Consider the following 21,764-nt stretch of genomic DNA (forward strand, 5'->3'; position numbering starts at 1 on the left):
GCTAAGAGTGCAGCTAGGGGATGCGATAGCTGGCGAGGAAAAACCTGTTAAAAGTGCACTTAGGGCTTGCACGCCTGGGATGGCAGGTTTGCCACACCGGGAGAGTGAGGGGTAAACTGAAACCCGCGTGCTTTCCCCGTCCCCCCCTTCTACAGGGTGTGCAGACACCCAGCCTGCGCGGGGTTCCTGCCTGCTGCTGCCGCGCAGAAGACCCAAATCGGTGTCTTTTTTTTTTTTTTTTCCTTAGGTTAATTATAAACTCTTAAATGTGGAGAGAGCACTTCTTGGAGTGTTTGCTTGGCGTTATTTGTCTGCTGCTATCTGATCAACTTTCGCTGAATAGCAGCGGTGGGGCTGTGGAGTCCCTATGGTTGACTTGCTGGGCTCATCTGTCAGAAGCGATGTGCTCAGGAGCGTTCTTGCTCCGCTTAAATGACGCTCATCACTGTTGCTGTCGGGGAGGAATTTTTAAAAGGCTTTAGCTCTTTTTTTTTTTATTATTTTATTTTTTTCCCCCCAGCCACCTCTCCCCTTCTTGGCTTTGAACATGGGGCACAGACTTTGTTCATCCAGCGAAGCGTTGTACGCTGGGGAAGGCAAACCCAATTAGCATTGACTTGGCTTTATTTCTGAGAAAGAGTAGACTTTCTAACAACCTGTCTGAAGAGAGGGAGACTTGTTAATGCTCAATTAAAAAATATTGGTGATGATGAACCTCACCCATCGTAAGCTTGAAAACAAGGTGTGGGCTTTGACACGGTTTCCTTAAAATTGGAAGAAGGAGGGAAGAAAAAAAACCCTCTCATTGTGGAAAATGGAGTAGCATTTTGTTGCAGCTGGTGCTTTCTGGAGTTTAGATTTTTAGAACTGTTGCTGGATTGGGCAGAAGGTGGCCATACCAACTCTAAAAAAACTTGGTATAGACTGCAGTCTGGGTTTAAAAACAGACAAAAAGTATGTGTGTGTGTGGAACTTAAATATATTTTTTTTTTTCTCTGTTGAAATACAATTTTAAAATGGAGAGCAGGGAGTCCCCTCCCACCCAAAGCTCATTTCTCGGGGTGCTTTTCCCAGCTGCCCCAGGATGCTCACTGCCTGCTTGCAGATGCCGAGCTCTGCCCTCCGCACCCGCAGGCACCGTGGCGCTTTCCACCCTGCAGCCTGGGAACCGGCCCTTGCACATGGTCAGGGTGGCGAGCTCACTCCATCACCCATGGCCCTACAGTGCCCATGCCCGCAAGCACGGTGCCGAATGCCCAGGTGAGATGAGGAGTTCCTCCCAAATGGGCAAAATCTGGTTGAGAAAAGCTGAGAACGGGGAGAAGGGTGTTGAAGTGAATCGCAGCCCCAAAAGGCTGGAGGTGGAACCTGCCCCAACCACTTTTCCAGCTTAATCTAACCCAGCATTTGATGTGGGTTGACTATAAGAACGATTAAGCTCTCTGTTGGCAGAGCACTGGACTTGATGACCCTGGAGATCTTCTCCTGTGTGTTTATGAGTAGGAGATGTGAAAAGGAGAGAGACTTTGGGGTGGTTATAATGGAGTGATGAGGTGCTGATGAACAGGAACCTTTTAGATCTCGCTGTGTCTTCCTACCTCATCTCCACATCTGGGATTTTAGGTGTTGTGCACAAATATTTGTGGGGGAGCATGGACAAAACTGGGTGTGAAGAGGGTCTCTGCAAGTTTGTCCAGTCTTGCCCAAGTTTCCTGGGTGCTGGGAGGGGAGGAAGAGAGCAACAGAGATTCCCTTTGGGGACTCTGGATTCTTCTGCAGTTTGGCTGAGATGGTGATGCAGAGTTTGGAGTGTTTGCTAAAAATCAAATTAAAGCATTGCCAAAAGAATAAACACCTCTTGTTCAAACACTGATAAGAAATATGTGCCGTGACTTTTGATTATTTCCTTCAGCCTTCCCAAAGATCTTCCTGCTCTTTGTGGGAGAGACAAATTAAAGAATCTCTTTCCGTTTAGATTTTTATCATAGATTTGGGAGGGGAGTGGGGGAAACTAGTTCTATACTAAAACATCTTGTGCTCTGCTTTATGCCTTTTTGGCAGCATTCCTTCACACTGCAAATTAAAATAAAATAAAAAAAAAAAAAAAGAACTGTAAAGATTGCTGCAAATATCTTTTAGGGGTAGGATAGCCTGTTCAGAAGGGTGCATTTTTGGTTTTGTTTTTCTTTTCCATCTTAGCTTTTTAAATAATATTTCGGATGCATGTGTTTGAGCTGTAGTGCCTTGAATGCAAGTCCTTGCTCTTTGCAGGAGCAGACATGTGGGTCTCTGGGGTGGCCTGGAAGGATGTCCTGAGGTAGCTGGACTTCTTCAGTGAGAGGAACGTTTCTTGAACCTATCTGGGACATAGGTTCGGCAAACATTTATTTAAGGTTAAGGAATCTGGGAAATGAACTGTAGCTTGCTTTTGAGCATCACTGTAATGTAAAAGTGTGACTGGGGTCTGTCCTTGCTGTCAGCCTGGATTTGGCTGCGAACCACCACAGAGCAAAGCCATGGCCCCTCTGCTGCTGCTTTCCTTGGCCGGTTTTGCTATATGGCAGTGGTCACCCCGACTGCATTTGGCAAAGGCTCTTCCCTCCTCCTGCCCCTTCTCTGTGGCCCTTGGCCAATCCTGGAGCGAAGGAAGCAGTCTGAGGGACACTGCCTGGTCACTGCCCTTTCTCCAGTCTGGTGGTACCAGGGAGAAAGGCTCATCTGTGAAGTACCCTCTGCACCCCACATCTTGTCCTATCCCGAGATGAAAGCACTTGGATAGATGCTATCTGAAGCCTAATGAGTTTCTCAAGGAAGGTTTTGGCTAAAGCTGACTCTCTCTCCTGGTCCTTCCTTCTCCTGTTTGTGACAATGTCTCAGGGTTCTGTTGGCTCTGAGCAGGCAAACAACTCCGGATCCCTGGGAGGAAACCTCTCCCTGAGCTGTGCAGGGTTCAGGTATGAGTGCTGTGCCTTTCAGTGGCCTCTGCTTATTGAAATGGTATCAACACCCCTAATGTTTGGGCACAGTCTCTCATTAGGAGCAGAAATGCATAGGGGGAGATGCATTGAGGGTTGTGTTCCTTGATAGTGTCCAGCTGCAATTCCAGTTAAACTTTTTGGGTGTCCATCCTTTGGTTTTGCTGTAACTGCACTTAAAGGTCTAAAGTTTTTGTCACATGACATCTGTGCAGGCTTGTGAGGTGTGTGTCTTACCCTTAAGCTGCAAAGGTCTTCTGCAAGGATGTAGAGGCTCTGTATAACCAGGTACTTTTTCCTCTGAGATGCTTTAAAACTGCAGTCTAATGGGTCTAACTGCAAAGGTTTAACCTGAGATAGAAAAACCTAAGGCTAGATATGCATTTATCTTTTGTTTGGAGAGACAAAGTGGATGCTACTGCCCTGTTTGGGTCTTCCAATGAAGAGATTGAAGTAGTCTAGAGAGATGGGCAGTGGGAAGCTGAGATCTGCATCTTCCTGTGTGCTCCTGTCTCCCTCCTAGCTGAAACAAGAGGACCACTCTGGGGAGAAATGCAGGGAAGGGCAGGAGTCGAGTGTGTTTCCAACAAAAGTCCAACCACTTGTTATTGTAGCACATTTGTCATGCCATGGATGGTCCTCTGTTGTTTCATAATAAGGTACTGAAAATCTTGATGAATCAGTATTGATAGTAGAGGTAACGTGATCCCATGTTGAGCGGTGAAGTGGGGATGTTACCTGGAGAAATCATCTCTTTGCTTTAGACGGAAGGACTGGACCTCACCAGTCTAAGGCTATGGGTGTAGCTCAGAAAGAAGTGATTGTAACCTGCATGTGGGTGGAAAGAATGAATGAGTGTATCCTTTAATAGACAAAAATGAAACCTAGTGACGTTCTGTCCGTCTGCACGGCTTTAACTTCTCAGTGTGCGGCATGCTATACTTCTGCAGAAGTCAGGGTAGTTTGACTGTGTGTGAAGTGTCCTTACCGCTCAGTAACATGCGTGTTTGGCGGTGTGCACAGTAATGCAATTACACTGGACATCAGGTTGGAAATTGCATCTCGATTTTTCCAATTTTTTTGTGCTGAAAATGAGGGTTAATAAGAAGTATGAAATTAGGGACAGAGGATCTTCTCAGTCGCTGGCAAATTGTTAGCTTGCTTCATTTGGCAAGAAACTAATACCAGGTATTTTCTAGAATTAAAAGGTTTTCACTGTGAGAGATGGGAAAGAGCTGCAATTGCAGTGCAGTGAGGGAATTTTACACCTTAAACCTGTGATTGTAACTGATGACCCATTTTTGTTTGCTGTAAGTTGGCCACAGTTGAGATGGGACAAAATTTTCCATACGCTTTCTGTTCAGGATTACTCCTTGGGGAATTCAAGAACAGCTGTTTTGACTGGTTATTTTTACCAGTGTGGTGGCTTGTCACCAGCACCTGAATTCCCCAATTTCTTCTGACACAAGCCCAGTTATGTTATCACCTAGCTCCCTCAGGAGCTGTTTTTCTTTCTTCTTACTTTGTCTTTTTTTAATAACAAAGTAACGGTTTTAAGTCAAGTGAAATTGCTTTTCTTCTCTCCCCTGTCCCTTGAGCATAGAGATAGAACAAAAGAAAGCTTTGTCTGCTTTGTGTATGTGTTTCAACCCATCTGGTGGTGACCTTTTGGGTTGCCAAGTTATGCCTGGCGGAAGGATTTACTTCCAATTGCGGCTCTCTGCTGTGAGACAGAAGCGTCGCTACTTCCATGAGGAAGACATGGCATCTGCAACAGGAAAGCTGTGGATGTGGGATGTGAGAGGGTGTAAACCGTGTGCTTTGCGCTTGCTTTCCTCTGGAAGACGTTAGCTATAACTAGTGGAGAAACTACTTATTTCATTATCGTGAAGGGCTGAATAAGAGCGGGTGTTGCCTGGCTCAAGGCAAATTTTAAATTCTATTTACAAAATGTTCCCACTGGAAAAAAAAAATATCTGGAAACGCTTCAGAAAGGAGCTCTTGCACCAATGGATTTGCACTAGACACTGTTAAGCCCTGTTATTTTTCTGGCACTGCCTCCAACGCCTCTTGAGAATGTGCAGAGTAGGCAATAAAACGAACGCAACTCTTTTAAAGCGAGGTTGCATAAATCATCAGAAAGGAGAGGAGCCTCTGATATATACCACCAGCAACACTCCATCCTCTCCAGCAGAGAAGTGAGCTCAAGCTCTCCGTTTGTGCCACTTGGCCTGGATTAGTGTCAAGTCACTTTTGGCATCAAGTGTAATTAAGAGGAAAATAACTTCTCTTTGAGGATGTTGAGGTTCAATTATTTATTATTTTTTTTTTTTTCCACTTGTAAGCATTTTCCAGCTTCTCTGCTGTTGCGGTGCCATGATCACCCTGGAGTTGACAACTAACCCAGACTGTGATCTTAGAGTGATACGTGAGCTCAGCCATGGTCAGGCTTGTAGGTGGGTCTCTCCAAGTGAATAAACTTGCTGTTCTTCAAAAACTTCCTGTTTAGTTTTCGTTTCTTCAGTTATAGTATTACATGATTTCTGAGAAATCTTCCAGTCTTTGGTCTCCCAGATGGATCTTCCCATCAGAGCTTTGCGGTGCTGGGAGAAGATGCTGTAACTGTCAGAGCAACTAGAGAGCCCCTTTCCAGTAGGGGCAAACCATGAGACCGAACTACTGCCTTAGTGGAGCAGACCAGGAGAAACAGAGTTTGCAGGCTGTGATTTGGTTGCGAACTACTGAGAAGGAAGCGCAGTGAAATGGAGGGGTGAACCTATTTTTTTATGAACAGACTGGCTCCTGGGGGAGTCCCAACTCTCTTCTAAAGAAGAGCCTATGAGAGGCTTTCCAGGTTTAGCTTAGCTGCTTGCAATTACCTTTAGCAAGGAGCAAATAGAGTAGGATGAGATTTTAAGAGAGTTGGGGTTTATTTCTTACAGAAATGCTCCTTCTAATGTAAGGAGCAAAATCAGTAAGAAATGACTATTCAGGAAGTCTCAGATAAGACACATGAAAGCTTTAGTTCCCTGGTGCTGGCAAAGTAAACTCGAATGTTTGGGAATTTGAATCTACACTTGATGACTTTTTTTTTTTTTTTAAATTACTGACCATTGTGATGAGCTCCACGCACAAGCAAGTAATAAAAACATGGGGGGGGGGAGGGAATGTTTTATTTTACTTTTTCATTTGTACTAGGTTTGAGTGATTTGGGAGTTGATCCAAGAGCACTCAATGATATCTTGTATTTTTTGCAAATCCCCTGCCCTGCTATTTCACCTGGAGTCCTAATGGTACAACTAAAGGAGCAGTGTTTTAACCAGGGGGTGTGTGTGTATGTGCGCATTAGTATCTAAAATAGATGGCTCGAGGTGTGATGTATTTCTGGGCTTGTGCTCAACTGTCCGCTCTATTTGGAAGTGGACCCAAGCGGCAAGGCTGAGCATGCTTGAAAATTAATGCATTGATTGGAGCCCAGCAGTCTCTTGGGATTGATTCCAGAGTTTGGATCCGGATTAAACTTCTCCCCAAGGACTTTGGGAAGTGGTATACAAGGGGACCTGGTGAAATTTGAGATGAGTCTAACTTCCTCAAGATGGCAAGAAGATGAATGTTTTTACCAAGGGCAAGAGAGTGGGAGGAAACGCCCAGTTTAGGGAGGGAAGGGGAAATATTTTATGGTGGGGTAGTGTCTGGGAATGAAAGGGATGGATTGTGTCTCAGCAGATACGAATCTTTCAGTTTTAATCCACGTCTAGGAAGTAAATACAAAGAACCTTGCTGACTTCTGGGAATGGGGAGAGGGGAGGAGGTGCAGCTCTGGGCTTTTCGGCTGTGCTGCTGAGGCAGAAATCCCTGTGCTGCAGAGCTGCAGTCCAGCTGCGTAAGGGATCTGATGCACAGGGCTGGTACGTGATGCCTCGGGAGCGGAGGTGAACAGAACAATAGGAATAGGTGGATGCTTTCAGCCTGTAGCATTGTAAGACTTAAGCATGCTGCCAACAAAAGTGTCAAGTCAGCAAGTGGATTTCTCTGCTGCATGGGAAATGACTTAAAGTATTTCATCATTTTGCTTGGGGTTTTTTGTTTGTGGTTGGTTTTTGGTGGGTTTTTTTTTTTTTAGGTAACGTCGTGACGTCTTGGTTGTGCATCACAAAATACTTTTTGGGGGTGTGATTGCTCAAAGAAAAGAATAAAATTCTGACTGCTCTGTAAAATTTGGATTCTGCAAATTTTTAAGTTGTGTGTCCAAGAACTTCGATAGCCTTTGCAAGCCTTTACTGTGATGTCTCGCTGCTGGAGTTTGTTTGCTCTGCATTGCATACCATAAGAATTGACTCCCGGAGGAGCACTGGTGGTGACTGACCAGAGCTAAGTAGATGAGTGAATTTCCCTCCACCTCCTTAGCAGCACCCCCACCTGCTTAGCAGCAGATAAGCATGCAAGACGTTCTTAAAAAGGAAACTAGAACATACACTGGCTAGGTGTGATCAAATATTTTGCACACAGGAAACTACTACTTGAATATTAAGGTGGGAAAATTGTTGAGATGAGCTTTTGCCAGTCCGCTGTGCTGTGTGTGTTTGAAAGGAACTGTGAATGTTCAAGTTGGAGGAGTAGGGAGCGTTAAACGTGGTATTAGTAGGTATGTTCTTACTCAGAAGATCTGGAAGAACCCCTTTCTGTATTTGGCTACCAAAATCGCATGCAGTCAGGGTAATTGTGGGGGCAAATGACTAGAAATGCCTTGCAGTTAGCTTAGCTGACTTGCTTATTGCAAGAAGCAACCACTAAAATCACGGAAGCTCTGTTTGAGCAGAAAATGTTCCTGCCTTTCTGTTAATATGAGCTATTCCATATTGAACAATGAATCTATCAACTTCTCACTTTGGATAGTGAAAGGTCTGTCCAGTGGAGTGCCTCAAATGTAGATCTCCAAAGCTGTGCCTGGCATTAAATGACAATGGCATCACGTGTCTTAATGTTTCCTGAAGTCAGCAGTAGTGGACAGGGAGGGAAGTACTGAAAAGTGGGTTTAGTTGTGTTGTTAGGCAGTGGAGGGCCCGTACCGGAGAGCCCCATGTGCAGAATATGTGATAACATGATTTAAATGGTTGGGGAAAATATTCTCGGTGGTTTTAAGGCTGATGAAGTCACTGCGGAAGAAGCACTGCCACTGAGTACACATTGTGTCTGTATATAGTCACATGCACACAACCCTCTCAAAGGCCAGTTTTGGGGTCTAATATATGTACAGCCTGGCACCTTTGGAGAACAGCATAAAAATCTGCTGCTTATCTCAAGAGTAGGTTGCAGCAGCGACGTGAAGCTGTGCTTCTGCCAGGTACTGCAGAGAAAGGGTGGTTAGGATGGTCTCCCAGCTTTGTGTGTGTCACTACTGAAGCCCAACAGATCCTTGGGTGCAGGCAACACTAGCTTGGTGCAAGTCAGGAGCTGTTTTAAAACACAAAATAAAGTGTTGGAAGGCAAAGCCCTGCCTCCTCTTTTTCTCTGAATTTGGGCACTAATCAGAATTTGGCAGCCAGTTCTCTTGACTTTCCGCTCAAACCTTAAGGCTTCTCAGGTGATGGTGCTTGGGTCTGCTGTTTGGTGTCTTGGGCTTCTGAGAACATCATCCAGGAGTTTTCTGGCTAGATTCGGATAGATGAAATGGCCAAATGTGATAGAAAATCCAGTAGATCTTCCTTTTAATCTATAGGGACTCTCATGCTGCAGTGTAACCCTTTTCCTGTGCTTGTTCTAACTTGTTTTAATTTGCCCTTTGCCCTCCTATAACTCTTCTTATGAATTCTTATATTCTGTAGTTGTACCACGCTTCAAAGAGTGGGTGTGGGGGGTTTATGTGTGTGGTTTCTTTTTTTTTTCTTTTTTTTTTTTCTTGGTGTGTGTTTAACTGCCTGACTCTTTTTGAATTGCAGATGATCTGAATTTCTTGTTCTGACTAAAATGCTACGTAACTGGAGTATTTTTACCTCGGTGTCTGAAAGCTGGCTTGTTCTGATTTTTATTAAGCGTAATGATGAATTTGAGAGTTAACTTCAACTCCTGGTGGTATTCTGACCCTGATTATTCATTGTCCTTGTGCCCTATGGCCATACTTTGGTTGTTACAGAATCTGTAGCCTTTCACTGTGGATGACACACAGATATCCTGTCCAGGCTAATGCTGCCCTCTCAACATAATAAAATGCTGCATGTCTGAAATGACTGATAACCATCGATGGTTACCGTCCAGTAAAGAGTTCAAGAAACAAGGCAGCTTTAATCAACTACTAGAGTCTTCTTCTCCAGTCCCCACTCCTCCTCCCCACCTCCCCCTTTGTGTTTTAATTGGTTCCTCTTATATATTTAAAGATTTAATTTTTTTTTTTTTTAATCCAGCTTTTCAACATTGCTGTACTAAATCAGCGCATAGGACTTCTGGATACCCTGCTGAGCTGTGATCCTACAGTTCTTAGCCACTGAAATTTGGCAAAAATGCCTTGCTGAAATCTTGCAGTCTTTTTCTGTTTTTCCTGATGTAGGTCTTTTGTCTTCAGTTATGTTTACAGCTCTTGGGAGTGCGAGGGGGTGCCTTTCCAAATCAGCTGTACTTCATGGCTCTTCAGATCTTTGTTGACATTGTGTTGTCCAGCTGGTAATAGGAGAACATAGGAAACTCTTGGCCTCTGTTTTAGCTTTAGGAAGCCGAGTGTTTGGGCTATTAATCAATTTGCTTTAAGATCATGAAGTTCTGATGCCTCATGATTTCTGGCATCTCATAGAGACGATATTGTATGACATTTTCTTTTTTCTCTCCTTTGTTTATATGTTTTCCAAATACATGTCAAAAAAATTGCTGTGCACAAGCTCAGAAAAAAGAAATGAAAACTGTCTGAATTTCAAAATAACTAAGCATACCCTAGCTACTCTAATGAAAGCCTGCATGAAGTCTTCTGACTTTCAGAAATGAAGTTGTTTTCTACACAAGGAGAACTTTTTTGAAGAGCCCGATTCAGAATCCCCCCCCATGCCTAAAATACAGCTCGAGGGAAGTCATTGCTATTACTTTTATATGTATTGGAAAATACTTAGAAATATTTACACAATGTAGGATGTCCAGGCTTAATATTTTTGTGAAGTGGGATGCACTGTCATTCTGATAATCCTCGAATTAGACAAGCTCTTTTACGTGAACCTGTGGCAGGGGGCAGGAGTCAGGAATTACAGGCCTTCCTGCTTTTGGCTGTGCTTGAGGCAGCCTGCTTCTGGCTGAAAAATACTTCTTGCTGAGTTAAAGTAAATGAATTAACCAAAGGGCAAAACTCAAAGTTTGGCAAAAAAGGAAAACAATTACAGCTGGAGGGAACAATATGACTGCAAAGCTTACAGCCTTTATGGGTGGACAGAAACTTGCCCTCTTGTTACTTCTTAATGAATTTGTGTTATTCTCCAAGCCTACAAATACCTGCGTATGTGAACTTTTACTTGGACAAGAAGTTCTGCTGAGTTCAACAGAACGGTGTCTGTGGGAACACATGGGCTGCAGCCATAATGCGTACGGCTCTTAAAATTGTGCTTCTTGTGTAAACCTAAAGGGTTGTGGCATAACGTGCAGACTGGAATAGCCAATCCCAGCAAAAATCACCCAGATTTTCCCCTCTTCCCTCAGTATACAAACCATAGCGTTTTTCAAGTGTGATGGTGTATGTTTGCAAATTACTGGCATTGCAGTGATTTCTCCTGTTTGGAATAGGCAGTGGGTTGTCTACGAAGCTGGCTGTGGCCAAAGGGCTGGTTGGCAATTGCTGAGGGGGAGGGATGCTGTGTTCAGTGGGCAGAGCAGGCAATTTTTTAAGTTGCATATCTGAACTTTAAATATGGTGGCATGACTTCAGTTGGTCACTTGTGTTTGGGGTTTTTTGAGTGTTTTGGTTTGTTTCAGCTTGTTTGTTTGTGGTGTTTTTCTTTTTTCATTTGGTTTGGTTTTTTGTGTTTTTTTTTTTTTTTTCTTGGGGTGGGTGGTGTGTTTTGGGGGTTTCATGTTTTGGGTTGTGTTTTTTGTTGGTTTTTTGTTGTTTTTTTTTTTTTTTCCCCCCCAGCTGGGTGAAATGAACTCTGGTTTTTTTTAGGTTGTGCTTTTTGTGTTTGGGTGGTGTTGGAAGGTGTCCAGGCAACCTGCTGGGGTTATTCTAACACTTCCCATGAAATACCTGTTCAGGACTAGAGAGAGAGAGAGAGAGAGAGACAAACACACTTTTCTTCTCTTTTTCTTTTTCTTTTTTTTTTTTTTTTTCCCCCAAAGGGGGCTTTCCTTTTTTTTTTTTTTTTTTTTTTTTCTCCCCCCACAGGAGGCTTGCCTCCTTTGGAAGGAGAATTTATTTTTTTTTTCCTTCAATATTCTCTAATTTAGTTCCTTAAAATTGCTGTGGTTGTGCTTATTCCATAGCCCAATAGATCCTCTTCTAAATAATACAGGAAATGTTATGCAGAAATATTTGTGCTCTCTGCTTACAGGTGGGATTGAGCTGAGGAGAAGTTAAACGTTTGGTTATATTGCAGTGAGTCTAATAGCCAGGACAGGAGTTATGGACTCCAGGGCCTCTCCTAGTCCAATGCACTCTATCGTACTGGGAACGTGTAATGCTACTGGGATGTGAAATAGTCCCTTCTCTTCCTGGAAAAAGCAATGACCCAACAGTAAGATATCTCAAACCAGACTGATTTGTTATAGTGCTAAAAACCATGACATGTGGTAATTAGAGCTTAGGAGCTATAGTGCCTGGGAACCTATCTTAGTAATTGTTGATATCTTTGGTTGAACCAAAGTTATTTGCTCCCTCGCTCTTCACATTGAGTATATGGTGCACATTATCATCTTATTTGTGGGCTTCCGAGTGTTTGATGTATTTAGCTACACAGTAGCTCTGGCGAAAAACCTCTTCCAAATAGACTTATGGGATTTGTTTCCGTTTTAGAAATGGAGCTGGGGGGAATGCAGAGGCTGTGAGATCTGACACCGGCACCCCAGCTCCCCCCGGACATCTGGGCCGGAGCTGGTGCTGAAATGACTGTGCGTGTCTTCCCCTCGTGGCTTGGGGGGGACCAGAGCGATGTCCAAACTGAGCTTGTTCCTCCCAAAAGGAGTGCAGTCCAGATGTACGCGAGCTGGGTGGAAAGTCTGACGCATGAAGAAGTTTTTTTCAGTCTTTCTTTTTGTTTTTATGAGAAAAGAGGCCAGAGATGCAAAGCAAATCACACCTTTCATTGCGATGAGTGAGTTAGATATCTCTTTCAGCTTCAGCCCTGATCTTAGCTGAGGGGCATGGGTGGAGCCCTTTATTTCTTGGCACTTCTTTGTAATGGCCCAAGCAGTGCGCCTACATCAGGTGTTGTATCAGCTGCCTTCTGAGCCACTGGCAAAGCTGCGCGGTCTTGCAGTCAGCAATATCTTGATTAATAATTATGAAAGGAGCACTTCTGTTCAGCTTAAGCGCTTTATTTCCACCTACTAAAATCCTTTGCTTGGAAGGTTTGAAAAACTAGGTTGATTTAAATCTTTTTTGATACATTTGAGGTGTCTGTCTTCCGATTTGGATAGGCATTGAGCACTCTGGATAACTTTTATCCCGCTGCTGTTAAGGGAGCTGTTCTCCAACGGGAATCTGAGTCTTTACCTGGTCCAGCACTGAAATATGGCTGTAAGCTGCTTCCTACTAGACCTGCAACTGTTAGCCCTGGTGCATCAGGTTGCAGCAGTTAAGGACAAAGCACAGAATTAGCAAAGAGCCTTGCAAAATCTTCTTGTTGCTGACAACCATGGTAGTTTATTAGTTTCATCATCTCGTATCTTTGGAGAATAGCAGCAGTGGTGATGTTTTGCAAGGCTATTTGAGGAGCTGGACAATGCTCTTGAGCTGCATAGATCCAGAGGTGAAAATTAAAATTTTGTTGGTGTGTGTGCACGACATAGATGATAGGGGTGGAGGCATCTAGGTGTTCTACACACTTTTTTTGGAGTTACAAAGAAGTGTTTTGATGGGGGTGGAGGCATCTAGGTGTTCTACACCTGAAGATGGTAATTTTTCCTTTATTTTCTCAAGTGAAGAAACTCTCAAAGCTTTCTCTGAAAGGTTGATAACTGGGTAATTAACAGCTGGAGCTGTGTATTTTAGGGGATTTTTGGCATGGAAGTCCCCTTGAGAACTCTTCTTCACTTGCGTTACTTCCCTTGTGCCTTCATACTGGGGGTCTCTTTGCAGATCCATCTCATAACCTTATCAATTAACACGATGGGCTTAAAAGCGGGCTGTGGCCAAAGAACTGGGGTGGGTTCTTGCTGCAGAGCAGGGTGAGAAGGGCCCCAGTTTGGGTGGGTTGGGGAATCTTCCCTGGTGAATCAGCTCTGCCGTGCGTGGTGGAGCATTTGCATTGCCCTCTTGTGGCAAGTGGCCTGGAGCTGCTGGGGTCAGCAGGCTTTCTGCCTTACCTTGTCCACGGCGTTCGTTAGGGAGATCTGTCCTCCCGACAGCAGAACTGTAATTAAACAATTTGGCAGTTGTCAGTCTGTTTTTTAGTTCAGCAGCCTCTCCAGTGAAACGGTGGTTCTCCTAACCTAGAAGTGTGAGTTAGTGTGAAAACCTGAAAGTGAAGCTGATGGGATGTAGGAAGTGAAACCAATATTTCAAGATACGTTATTGAAACGATGTTCCAAAATACATAGTCTAAGATCTAATTGTAGCTCTCTAATTATTTGCTGTTAAATTTGCCTGAAGGTTTTTTAATGCCTCAGTGATATTAATAGTTTCAGAAATTTGATGGAGGGAACAAAATAGAGAACAAAGGCACCGAAAATTAAATAATCCATTCTTTCAGCTTTGCGTGCATTTCTCTTCTTTCCAACAAATAGCATTCTCCTCCTGCCAGGAATTGGTGGTGGCACTACATCCTGCAGTTGTTTAAAACAACCCCGCAGCAAAACACGAGCATGTGCTAAATTCTGGGCTGCCAACCTGACAAGAATGAATTTCTGAATTGAACGCCGTTGTTTTTCTCTCTGTAGATGGTGAGAGGAGGCTGTGTGTGTGTGCAAACACACTCCCTGTGGACCCCTCCTGGAGGGCGATGCCTTGCAGACATGCCCGCAGCCCCCCTCGCTCTCTTTGTTCTCGCCATCCCCAGCGTGGCTGGGGCGAAGGGGTTTTATTGCATCGGCGGGTGAATTCCTGCACACGCCTTCCCCGGGCCTGCTGCCCCTCTAATTGTTGTGTTGTCAGAAGGCGTGTGCCTCCAAAGCCTTATCTGATTCCTCCAAAAGCCTTGCAAGCAATTCAGATGTTGACCCCTTGAGCGCAAACAACTCTCCGCCTGCCTTGGGGCATAGCTGCCAGACAAGGTTTAGTGTGTGTGTGTGTGTGTGTGTGTGGTGTGTGTGTGTGTGCTCACAAACCCCCTGTCTGGCTTTGTCACGGGGATGGAGCACCTGCCTAGGGAGGGGAGCAAGGGGCCAGGGAAGGTGAAAGGCTGGTGGGACTCGGAGGGGGAGAAGGGGAGTCCAACAGCTGCTTGTGTCAGCACGGGGATAAGTGCGAGGAGATTAATAGTTATTTAAAGAGCAAATGGGGACATGGCATTCGGCTGTGGCATGTGAGTGTATAAATGCAGTGGAATGGCTGCTCTGCTGGTAACATTTAGACAGATGGTCCCTGGACCGAAAGGAATGAAAAGGATCTTTGATTCTCTTAAGGATATCTTAAATTTTAATGGCCCACTTATTTTTTTTTATTATTATTTTTCATTGACTTCCAGGCAGCACCTTTAGCATTTCCAGACTGTGCTGTCTTGTTAACACTGACTGCCCTTTTGGTCATCTTTCTCCATCATCTTAAACAGCCTGGGATTAGAGGGAATACTTTCTAAGTGAAAGCTGAAACACCATTGTTTTGCTGTCTGTATGTCTGAGCTGGTTTAGGAGACTGTTTTCGTCACAGCCATCTTTTCATCATTCTGCTGGTTAGGGAGTGTGTCTGATGCTAATCTCCATGAGAAATGTAACAACTGAGTGATAATTCTATGGTTTTGAGAAGTCTTCAGGTCTTGTTAGGGTATTCTGGGGCAGAAGGGCAGGGAGATTTGTGTTTTGTTTTTTTTTTTTTTTTTTTTTTTTTATTAAATACAAAATTATTGAGCAGGAAAAAGACTGTTCCTGGTGCAGTATGCCAGCATTCTGGCTCTTACCATACAGAATTAGCTTCAAGGGAAAACATGTACCAAACGTCCGTTAAGTAGGTCTTGGTTGGCTGAATAGCCCGCAGGAGATGAGACATAACTGTCATCTGCATTGCCAAAGCTACAATCTCTTTTGGGAGAAGGAGAACCAGTCTGGATCGCTTTCTCCTGCGTCAGCTATTTAGCATGCTTTGAATCCAATCACAGATACTTCCTTGCCCATCTAACAGGGGTGCTGAGCATCTATGACATCCCTGATGGGGAAACTGAGGCAGGGAGGGCAAATGACTAACCTGAGGCAACACAGAGAGTCACTGGTTCACCCAGGATTAAGACTCAATATGTAATTGCTTTTATTACTCTGCTGCCTGAAGGCCTCAGACAAAACAGAGGCCCATTAAGCAGAGCGCTTTTTACATAGCGAGGAGCAATCCCTGCCCTGCAGACTTTGCTGCCTGAAGTAGGCTGAGGGTGGAGGGGGAGGCGAGGTGGCTTGCCCAAGGACACAGCATGTCTCTGGCAGAGCAAAGGAGGGAACCAGCTCTCCTTTCTCTCTGCAGATCATCCCAGCTCCCAAAATGAAGTTCTCTGTGCCATTCCCCACCAGACCTTCTCTTTCCCCGCTACGGTTCGTGTTAGCAAGCTGATCCATCTCTGGAAGGTCTGCTGTGTCTTGCTGAAGACCCAACAGCACCAGGCTCACCTTGGGCTTTTAATTAAAACCCCATAAAATATCAGCCTCTTCCAGTGAAACAGAGACAGAAACCTAAGGAAGAGCTCTATTTGGTGGTTCAAATTTCTCTACTTCCTCCTCGTCTGGAAGGACAGCTGAGAGCGCAAAGTGTTTGGGTGTAGGGAGGGTACTTCATCCTTCCAAAGGGACCAACCTGTTTTCTTCCGTAGCTAAAATCACTGGAGAAACTGGGTGTTAAGTGGCTTGTCCAAGGTCCCTGGGAAGCTTGGCAGGTAGCTTGTGCCATTCCCTTTCAGGTCCTTGAAAGAGTGATAATGTGCTTGAAGCTGCGTTAGGGCTGCTGGGATTCCCAGTATTGGGAAAGCTTTGTTTATGGATCTTGCTGTTGGTGCTTTGACTCAAGGAACCTTTGCACTTGGCTGGTAATAGAGAGTTGTGTCTAGAATAAAGGAACAACTGTTGGAAAGAAGAGAGACATCTGGAGCAGACTGGCTGAAGTAGAGAGATACATGAGCTTGATGGCTCTGGATGGGATTGACGATGTAGGTGCTTGGACCCCTTGAATAAGGGGGAGAGCCTGGGTCCCTTCTGCCACGTCAGCTGCAGAACCGGGTGTGTGTATCGCTGTGTGTTCCTGGGTGACCCCAGAGCTGTTGGGGACGGGTACCACACACCTTCTGGGTGCTGCTCTCCTTAAGCTGGGCACAAACAATGCCCTTTGGACACACACAAAGATGAAACTACTGTACCTGGCTGAACCCCGTGGACCGATGATCTGGCCCTGTCTCTGTGGTCAGCGCTGGGTCCCTTGGAGGAATAAAAGACTGGGGTAGTTGTGTAACTCTCTCTCCGCGGAGTACTTTCCCAGCTTCCAACTGTTTGTGGTTCAGAGTTTTAAAATCAGATATGCTGCCTTCTCCAGCAGAAACTGTCTGATGCCTTTTTGAACAAAAGTATGCTTTTGGTATCTGCAGCATTTTGTGGCAAAAAATCCATGTTTATTTGTGAGCTTTGTGAAGAACTACTCTGTGTGTTTTTAAACCAAAATCCTGCTCAAAATGTTTTCTTGTCCTCTAACTCTTCTATTAAGAGAGCATAAAAATTCACTTCCTACTTGCTTTTTTTCCATGTTGTTTAGGTGATTATCCATTTCTGTCATACTGCGGTCTACCTCTCTGGTCATTGTCTCTTTTGCAGGCTGAAAAGTTGTCATCTGCTGCTGCATTACAGGAAGGCATTGAAAGAGTTTGCTCATTCTTGTCACCTTGCTCTAAAATTTGTTCCCCTTTCGTCTGTTTGAGTTGGGGGACCAGTGCTGCACATAGAATTTAGGGCATTAGGCATGTGATTTTTCTGCTAACCTCTCCCTGATCTAACCTTTGCTTTTCTGTACTCCATTCTCTAGCCTTCATTTTTATTTCTTCAATTTTTTTCATGTCATTTGTACCTGGAAGCTGCTGTTGGGGCACAATCACATCCGCTCATTTAAGCGCTGCACACTGTGCAGCTGCTGCTGCTTTAGTATTTGGGAAAGCCTCCCATGCTGTGAGCGACCATGCTTCTTGATGAGACCTTTAATTCCTCTCTACTACTGTCTGTGACAGTCACTGGGAATTGAGTGCATGGTGCAACCTGGTTAAGTGCTATGAATCTTCTCCAGTGAGTCACACTTCAGTGCAGTTACTACCTGAGCTAGAGGTCCCAAATGTCACCGTGCATAGCAGGATCGGATCCACGAGAAGAGGAGCAGTGAGACCGTCAGGGACGATCTAGCCTTGTACAAGCTGGAGCCGGTTGCACTGTAATGAAGCTGGTGATTTTTATCAGGTTATGGCAGTCTCTTCAAAAGGGTCTCAGTCTGGGTGTTGCTAGACATAAGGAGCCTTTCTTCTTGTGATGATTGTTGCCCTGCGAATCACCTCCTTGTTCTGTGCAAGCTCTTTTCCCAGCTCAGCTGTTGATCTCCTTTGTGGCTGTGAGAACTTTTTGCTTCTTTCTGTTTCGGTCACTGATGTAAAATGGGGTCTATCCTTTGCAAATCTCCTTCCTCTTGGTGTGACACATGTTTGATGGTGCTGAGATCATGCTGTGCATCCTCCATCGTGAAGACCATGCCGTGGCTAGCCAGCCTGTGCTAACATTGCTTCTGTAACACTTCTGTGCATCTCTTTGCCTCTAGCCGCAGTACACAAACCTGGGGCTCCTGAACAGCATGGACCAGCAGATCCAGAATGGCTCTTCCTCCACCAGCCCCTACAACACGGAGCACGCGCAGAACAGCGTCACGGCCCCCTCGCCTTACGCCCAGCCCAGCTCGACTTTTGATGCCCTCTCACCTTCCCCAGCCATCCCTTCCAACACAGACTACCCAGGACCTCACAGCTTCGATGTATCATTTCAACAGTCCAGCACGGCAAAGTCAGCAACATGGACGGTAAGGTCGCAGCATCGCTTTCCTCCTCCTCCGGCTGTGGTCCTGATGCCAGTAGTGACATTATTCATATGATTCGTATCCAGGCTTGTGCAAGAACAGTGACCTGTGTCCTCTTCTGTACATGACATGTCATGCAGAAGGGAGAGATTTATCTTGGCCGCTCTAGGAGGGTGTGGTGGAAATTTAACCCTCAATAATATCACTAAATCCCAGGTGAATAAAACACCTTGCATAAAGATAGTCGCCTAAAGACTGTATGTGATGAAACAGTGGCTCTCCCTTTGGGTCTAGCACGTGTGCTGGAGTAAACCATGGGGTGGGCATAGCACAGCTTCAGTGCTTCCCTTTGCTTTCTTCTGCATCCATGGGTTTGTGTGAGGTTTGGTGTGTGGGGCTGTGCTGGCAGGATGGAGGCGGTGTTCCCTGCTCCGACCCCCAGAGCATGGTGCTTTCTCTTTTTTCCATGTCTTTCCCCTCTTGCAGATGGTGTGGGAACTCCAATGTCATCAGCTTGGGTCAGCCCTGCAGTATTTGGGTTGTTTGTATCTATTGGGTGTGTTTGGTTTTCTGTTGGGGGTGTGTGTGTGGGTGTTTGGGTTTTGTTGTGTTTTTTTTAACTTAACACTCTACTTTTGCTGTCAGAATAGGCCCTTTCTTACAAAAAAAATATGTGTGGAGCTTGAAGGCCGGCTCTTGATTTTTTTGGTGGCGCTGTCTCGATTGTTCAAGCTGTAGAAACTTTGCAGACACAGTACTGTTGGAGCTGTACATCCTGTTGTGGTTTAGGGCTCTAGAAAGAGATGTTTGCAGTGGAGGCTATTACTGTCTTAAATACATTCAATATTTGCCTTCCTCTTCTTCAGGCACTTGGAGTAAGTGTGGTAAATAATGCCCTGCTTCACACTACCTGAATAAAAGCAGGGACTTGATTTTAAAAAAAACAAACAAACAAACTTTTTTTTTTAAAAAAAAAAAGGTACATTTTTTACCAAAAAAGGTACACTTTTTACCAAAAGCTAAGAGCAATAATATAGTGTGGGGCTTTTTCTTTTCTAGTCTAAGGAACTATTTCGATCTCAAATTTAAATACAATCTAGAAGGAATTGCAACTAACAAAGAAATCTCCCAGGCACTGTTGCCAGCAGAGCAGTGGAGCCCATGTGCTCCACAGGGGAAAAAGATACCAGGTGACAATAAATCAGTATAGGTTTGCATCCTTCATATATTTTAAAAGCCTTATCTAGTAAAATTTGTCTGAAATTCATAAGAATAACTTTGTTCAGGAAATTGTGTTTTATGGAGTGAAAATGCGATAGGTCTGCTCAAGACCAAATTTTTCATTTGTTTATGCATAAAAGGGTAAAGGATTTATAAGTGAGGTTGCAATTGCTCCTTTCCCTTGCCTGCATTGGGACTGATGCCCTGCTGTAGTTCATGTATGTTTTCATGTCCGGGTTTCTTCACTTACACTATGCACACTATTTATTTTCACTTCCCTTTAAGTAAGGAAATCATCGGTCAGTTCTACTTTCCAGTCCTTGGAGCAAGAAAATTCTGCCCTTGGACTTTTGCAGACTCTTCTGGAGAGGGTCCTTTGAAGGAGATATGAAAAGATGTTCTCTTTTGATATGTATGGTACAAAGAATTATCTAATGCAGCTGCAGGGAACCGGAGCGTTTGATGCTGCCCTTTCAACTACGAAAAGCGGTCTTTTGAAATGAGGTTTGAACATATGTAGTGAGCTGTTCCAGCAGAGCTGAAGACAAGCGAGCTACTCGCAAACTAAAGTAAAGCAAGCACTTGAGGTGTTCCGCTGTAGTGATAGTGGCTTTCTGGGGTAGAAGTAGAGGCTGTGTTTTAATGTAGATCTGGGTAGTAGTCAAAGATTGGATTACATGCAGGCTTTTAAAAAAAAAAAAAAAAAAACAAAAAAAAAAAAACCAAAACAAACCCTAAACCAAAAAAACCACCCTGGTGACTACAGTCACCAAATGTGTGCAGCCTGGGGTGGGCACGTTTAGTTTCTCCTCCTTTTTGTTTGCCCAGATGAGGACCACGGTACCAACAGATGAAGATACGCTCCCTGTGCCTGTTGCAGTCTGTCTAGGGATAAGTCTCTACGTTTCACTGAAGGAATGGGGTCCCAAACAGCTCTCTGATCAGGGAGGAGCGAGCCTGGTCCAGGTGTCCCTGAGCTGAGCCAAGTGACCTAGATTTAGCTGCTCGGGCAGGAGCTGGCAGCGCGCTGTATGTTCGCAGTGGATGATGACAGCCTTGTGGTGGTGGCTGGGGACCTTCAATCAATACGCCTTTCACAGTAGAGCATCTTTCCATCTTGAGAGCTCTGCCCTTCTGCTAATTAATCCACCAACTCATTTCACATGGGCTCTTGAGTGGTTGGTAATATGCGTTCGACAGCTTTATCGGTGGGGTGGGTGGGGAAGGACGAGAAGGCTCTCTTTCCTGCTGCTGTCCTGAGAAATGTGGAAACATGCGTGAAGTGTTGATGAAAGAAGGAACGATTGCCCCATCCTCTCAGCAATAGCAAGTTCTCGGAGTTGCTCATTCGCTCCCCCCCCCATGTGACTTCATATGCTTTGATTAATGCCTGTCGTCTTTTTTTAATGATGGATTAGGAACTTACCCAACTGGAAGAGTTTCTTCCACTGCAGTGACCTATTAAAAGCTTAATTACTAGATGGCCCCACCCTTATTAAAGAGTCCAAAACTTGAAAGCCTTGTTTCTTAGTTCTTTTTTTTCCCCCTCTCGCCGTTCCCCAGGGCAACAGTATTAAGTAAGGAAATCCATTGTATCGCACTTTCCCCTGTTTGGGAGGGGATGAGCCAGGCTGACCCACCTCGCCCTGCTGGGAAGGCTCGGTGGTGACAGGCAGGGGATCCGGTGTCCTGGCTGACAGCACACTTCACCGGAGCTCCTCCGAGCTTCTTCTGGGCTGAGTCATGTCAGATTAGGGCATGGGAATGAAGGTTGTGAGTTTGGTAAGAGGACTGGGTTATTTCTCTAAAAAAGCAAGAGCTGCTTTGATGGGAGGGCGAGAGATCTGTGAAGATGCTTCAGATTTCTCTGTCACTTTGTGTGTTTAGCTCCCAATCTGTGTGCTTTGGAGGCAGTAATGTGGAATAATGTGTAGATCCCCAGGTTACTTCTTCTGGAGGTGGGGGAAAGGAGAGACTTGCGCAGTAGCTAAATGCTGGGTCTCTGAAAACAGCCCTAAAATTGTATATTCTCCTAAAATCTGGTGGGTTTTTTTTTTTTTCAAGTTCTCCAGACTCGTTCTATGGGGCAAGCTTATTGTCCTAGGATAATCCAGTGGGCATACTTTGCCAAATCAGCAGAATTTGTATAGGGTAGGCTGGAAGGGCCAAGAGGGTAACATCAGGACTGCTTCTCTGCTCGGGTTTGTGATGGGCTT

The 21,764-nt window shown here is 44.8% G+C and overlaps 1 protein-coding gene across 2 annotated transcripts in view; it reads left to right on the forward strand.

The window, feature by feature from the left end:
* Positions 1–21,764, forward strand: part of TP63 (tumor protein p63) — a 106,465-nt gene that overhangs the window by 37,334 nt on the left and 47,367 nt on the right. For both annotated transcript variants that reach the window (XM_009883358.1, XM_009883359.1), the window contains one exon: positions 18,076–18,330. In XM_009883358.1, coding sequence (XP_009881660.1) covers positions 18,076–18,330 — 255 coding nt within the window. The remainder of the gene's footprint in view (positions 1–18,075; positions 18,331–21,764) is intronic.

The sequence above is a fragment of the Charadrius vociferus genome, unplaced genomic scaffold (assembly GCF_000708025.1).
Source record: "Charadrius vociferus isolate BGI_N301 unplaced genomic scaffold, ASM70802v2 scaffold214, whole genome shotgun sequence".
NCBI lineage: Eukaryota > Metazoa > Chordata > Aves > Charadriiformes > Charadriidae > Charadrius > Charadrius vociferus.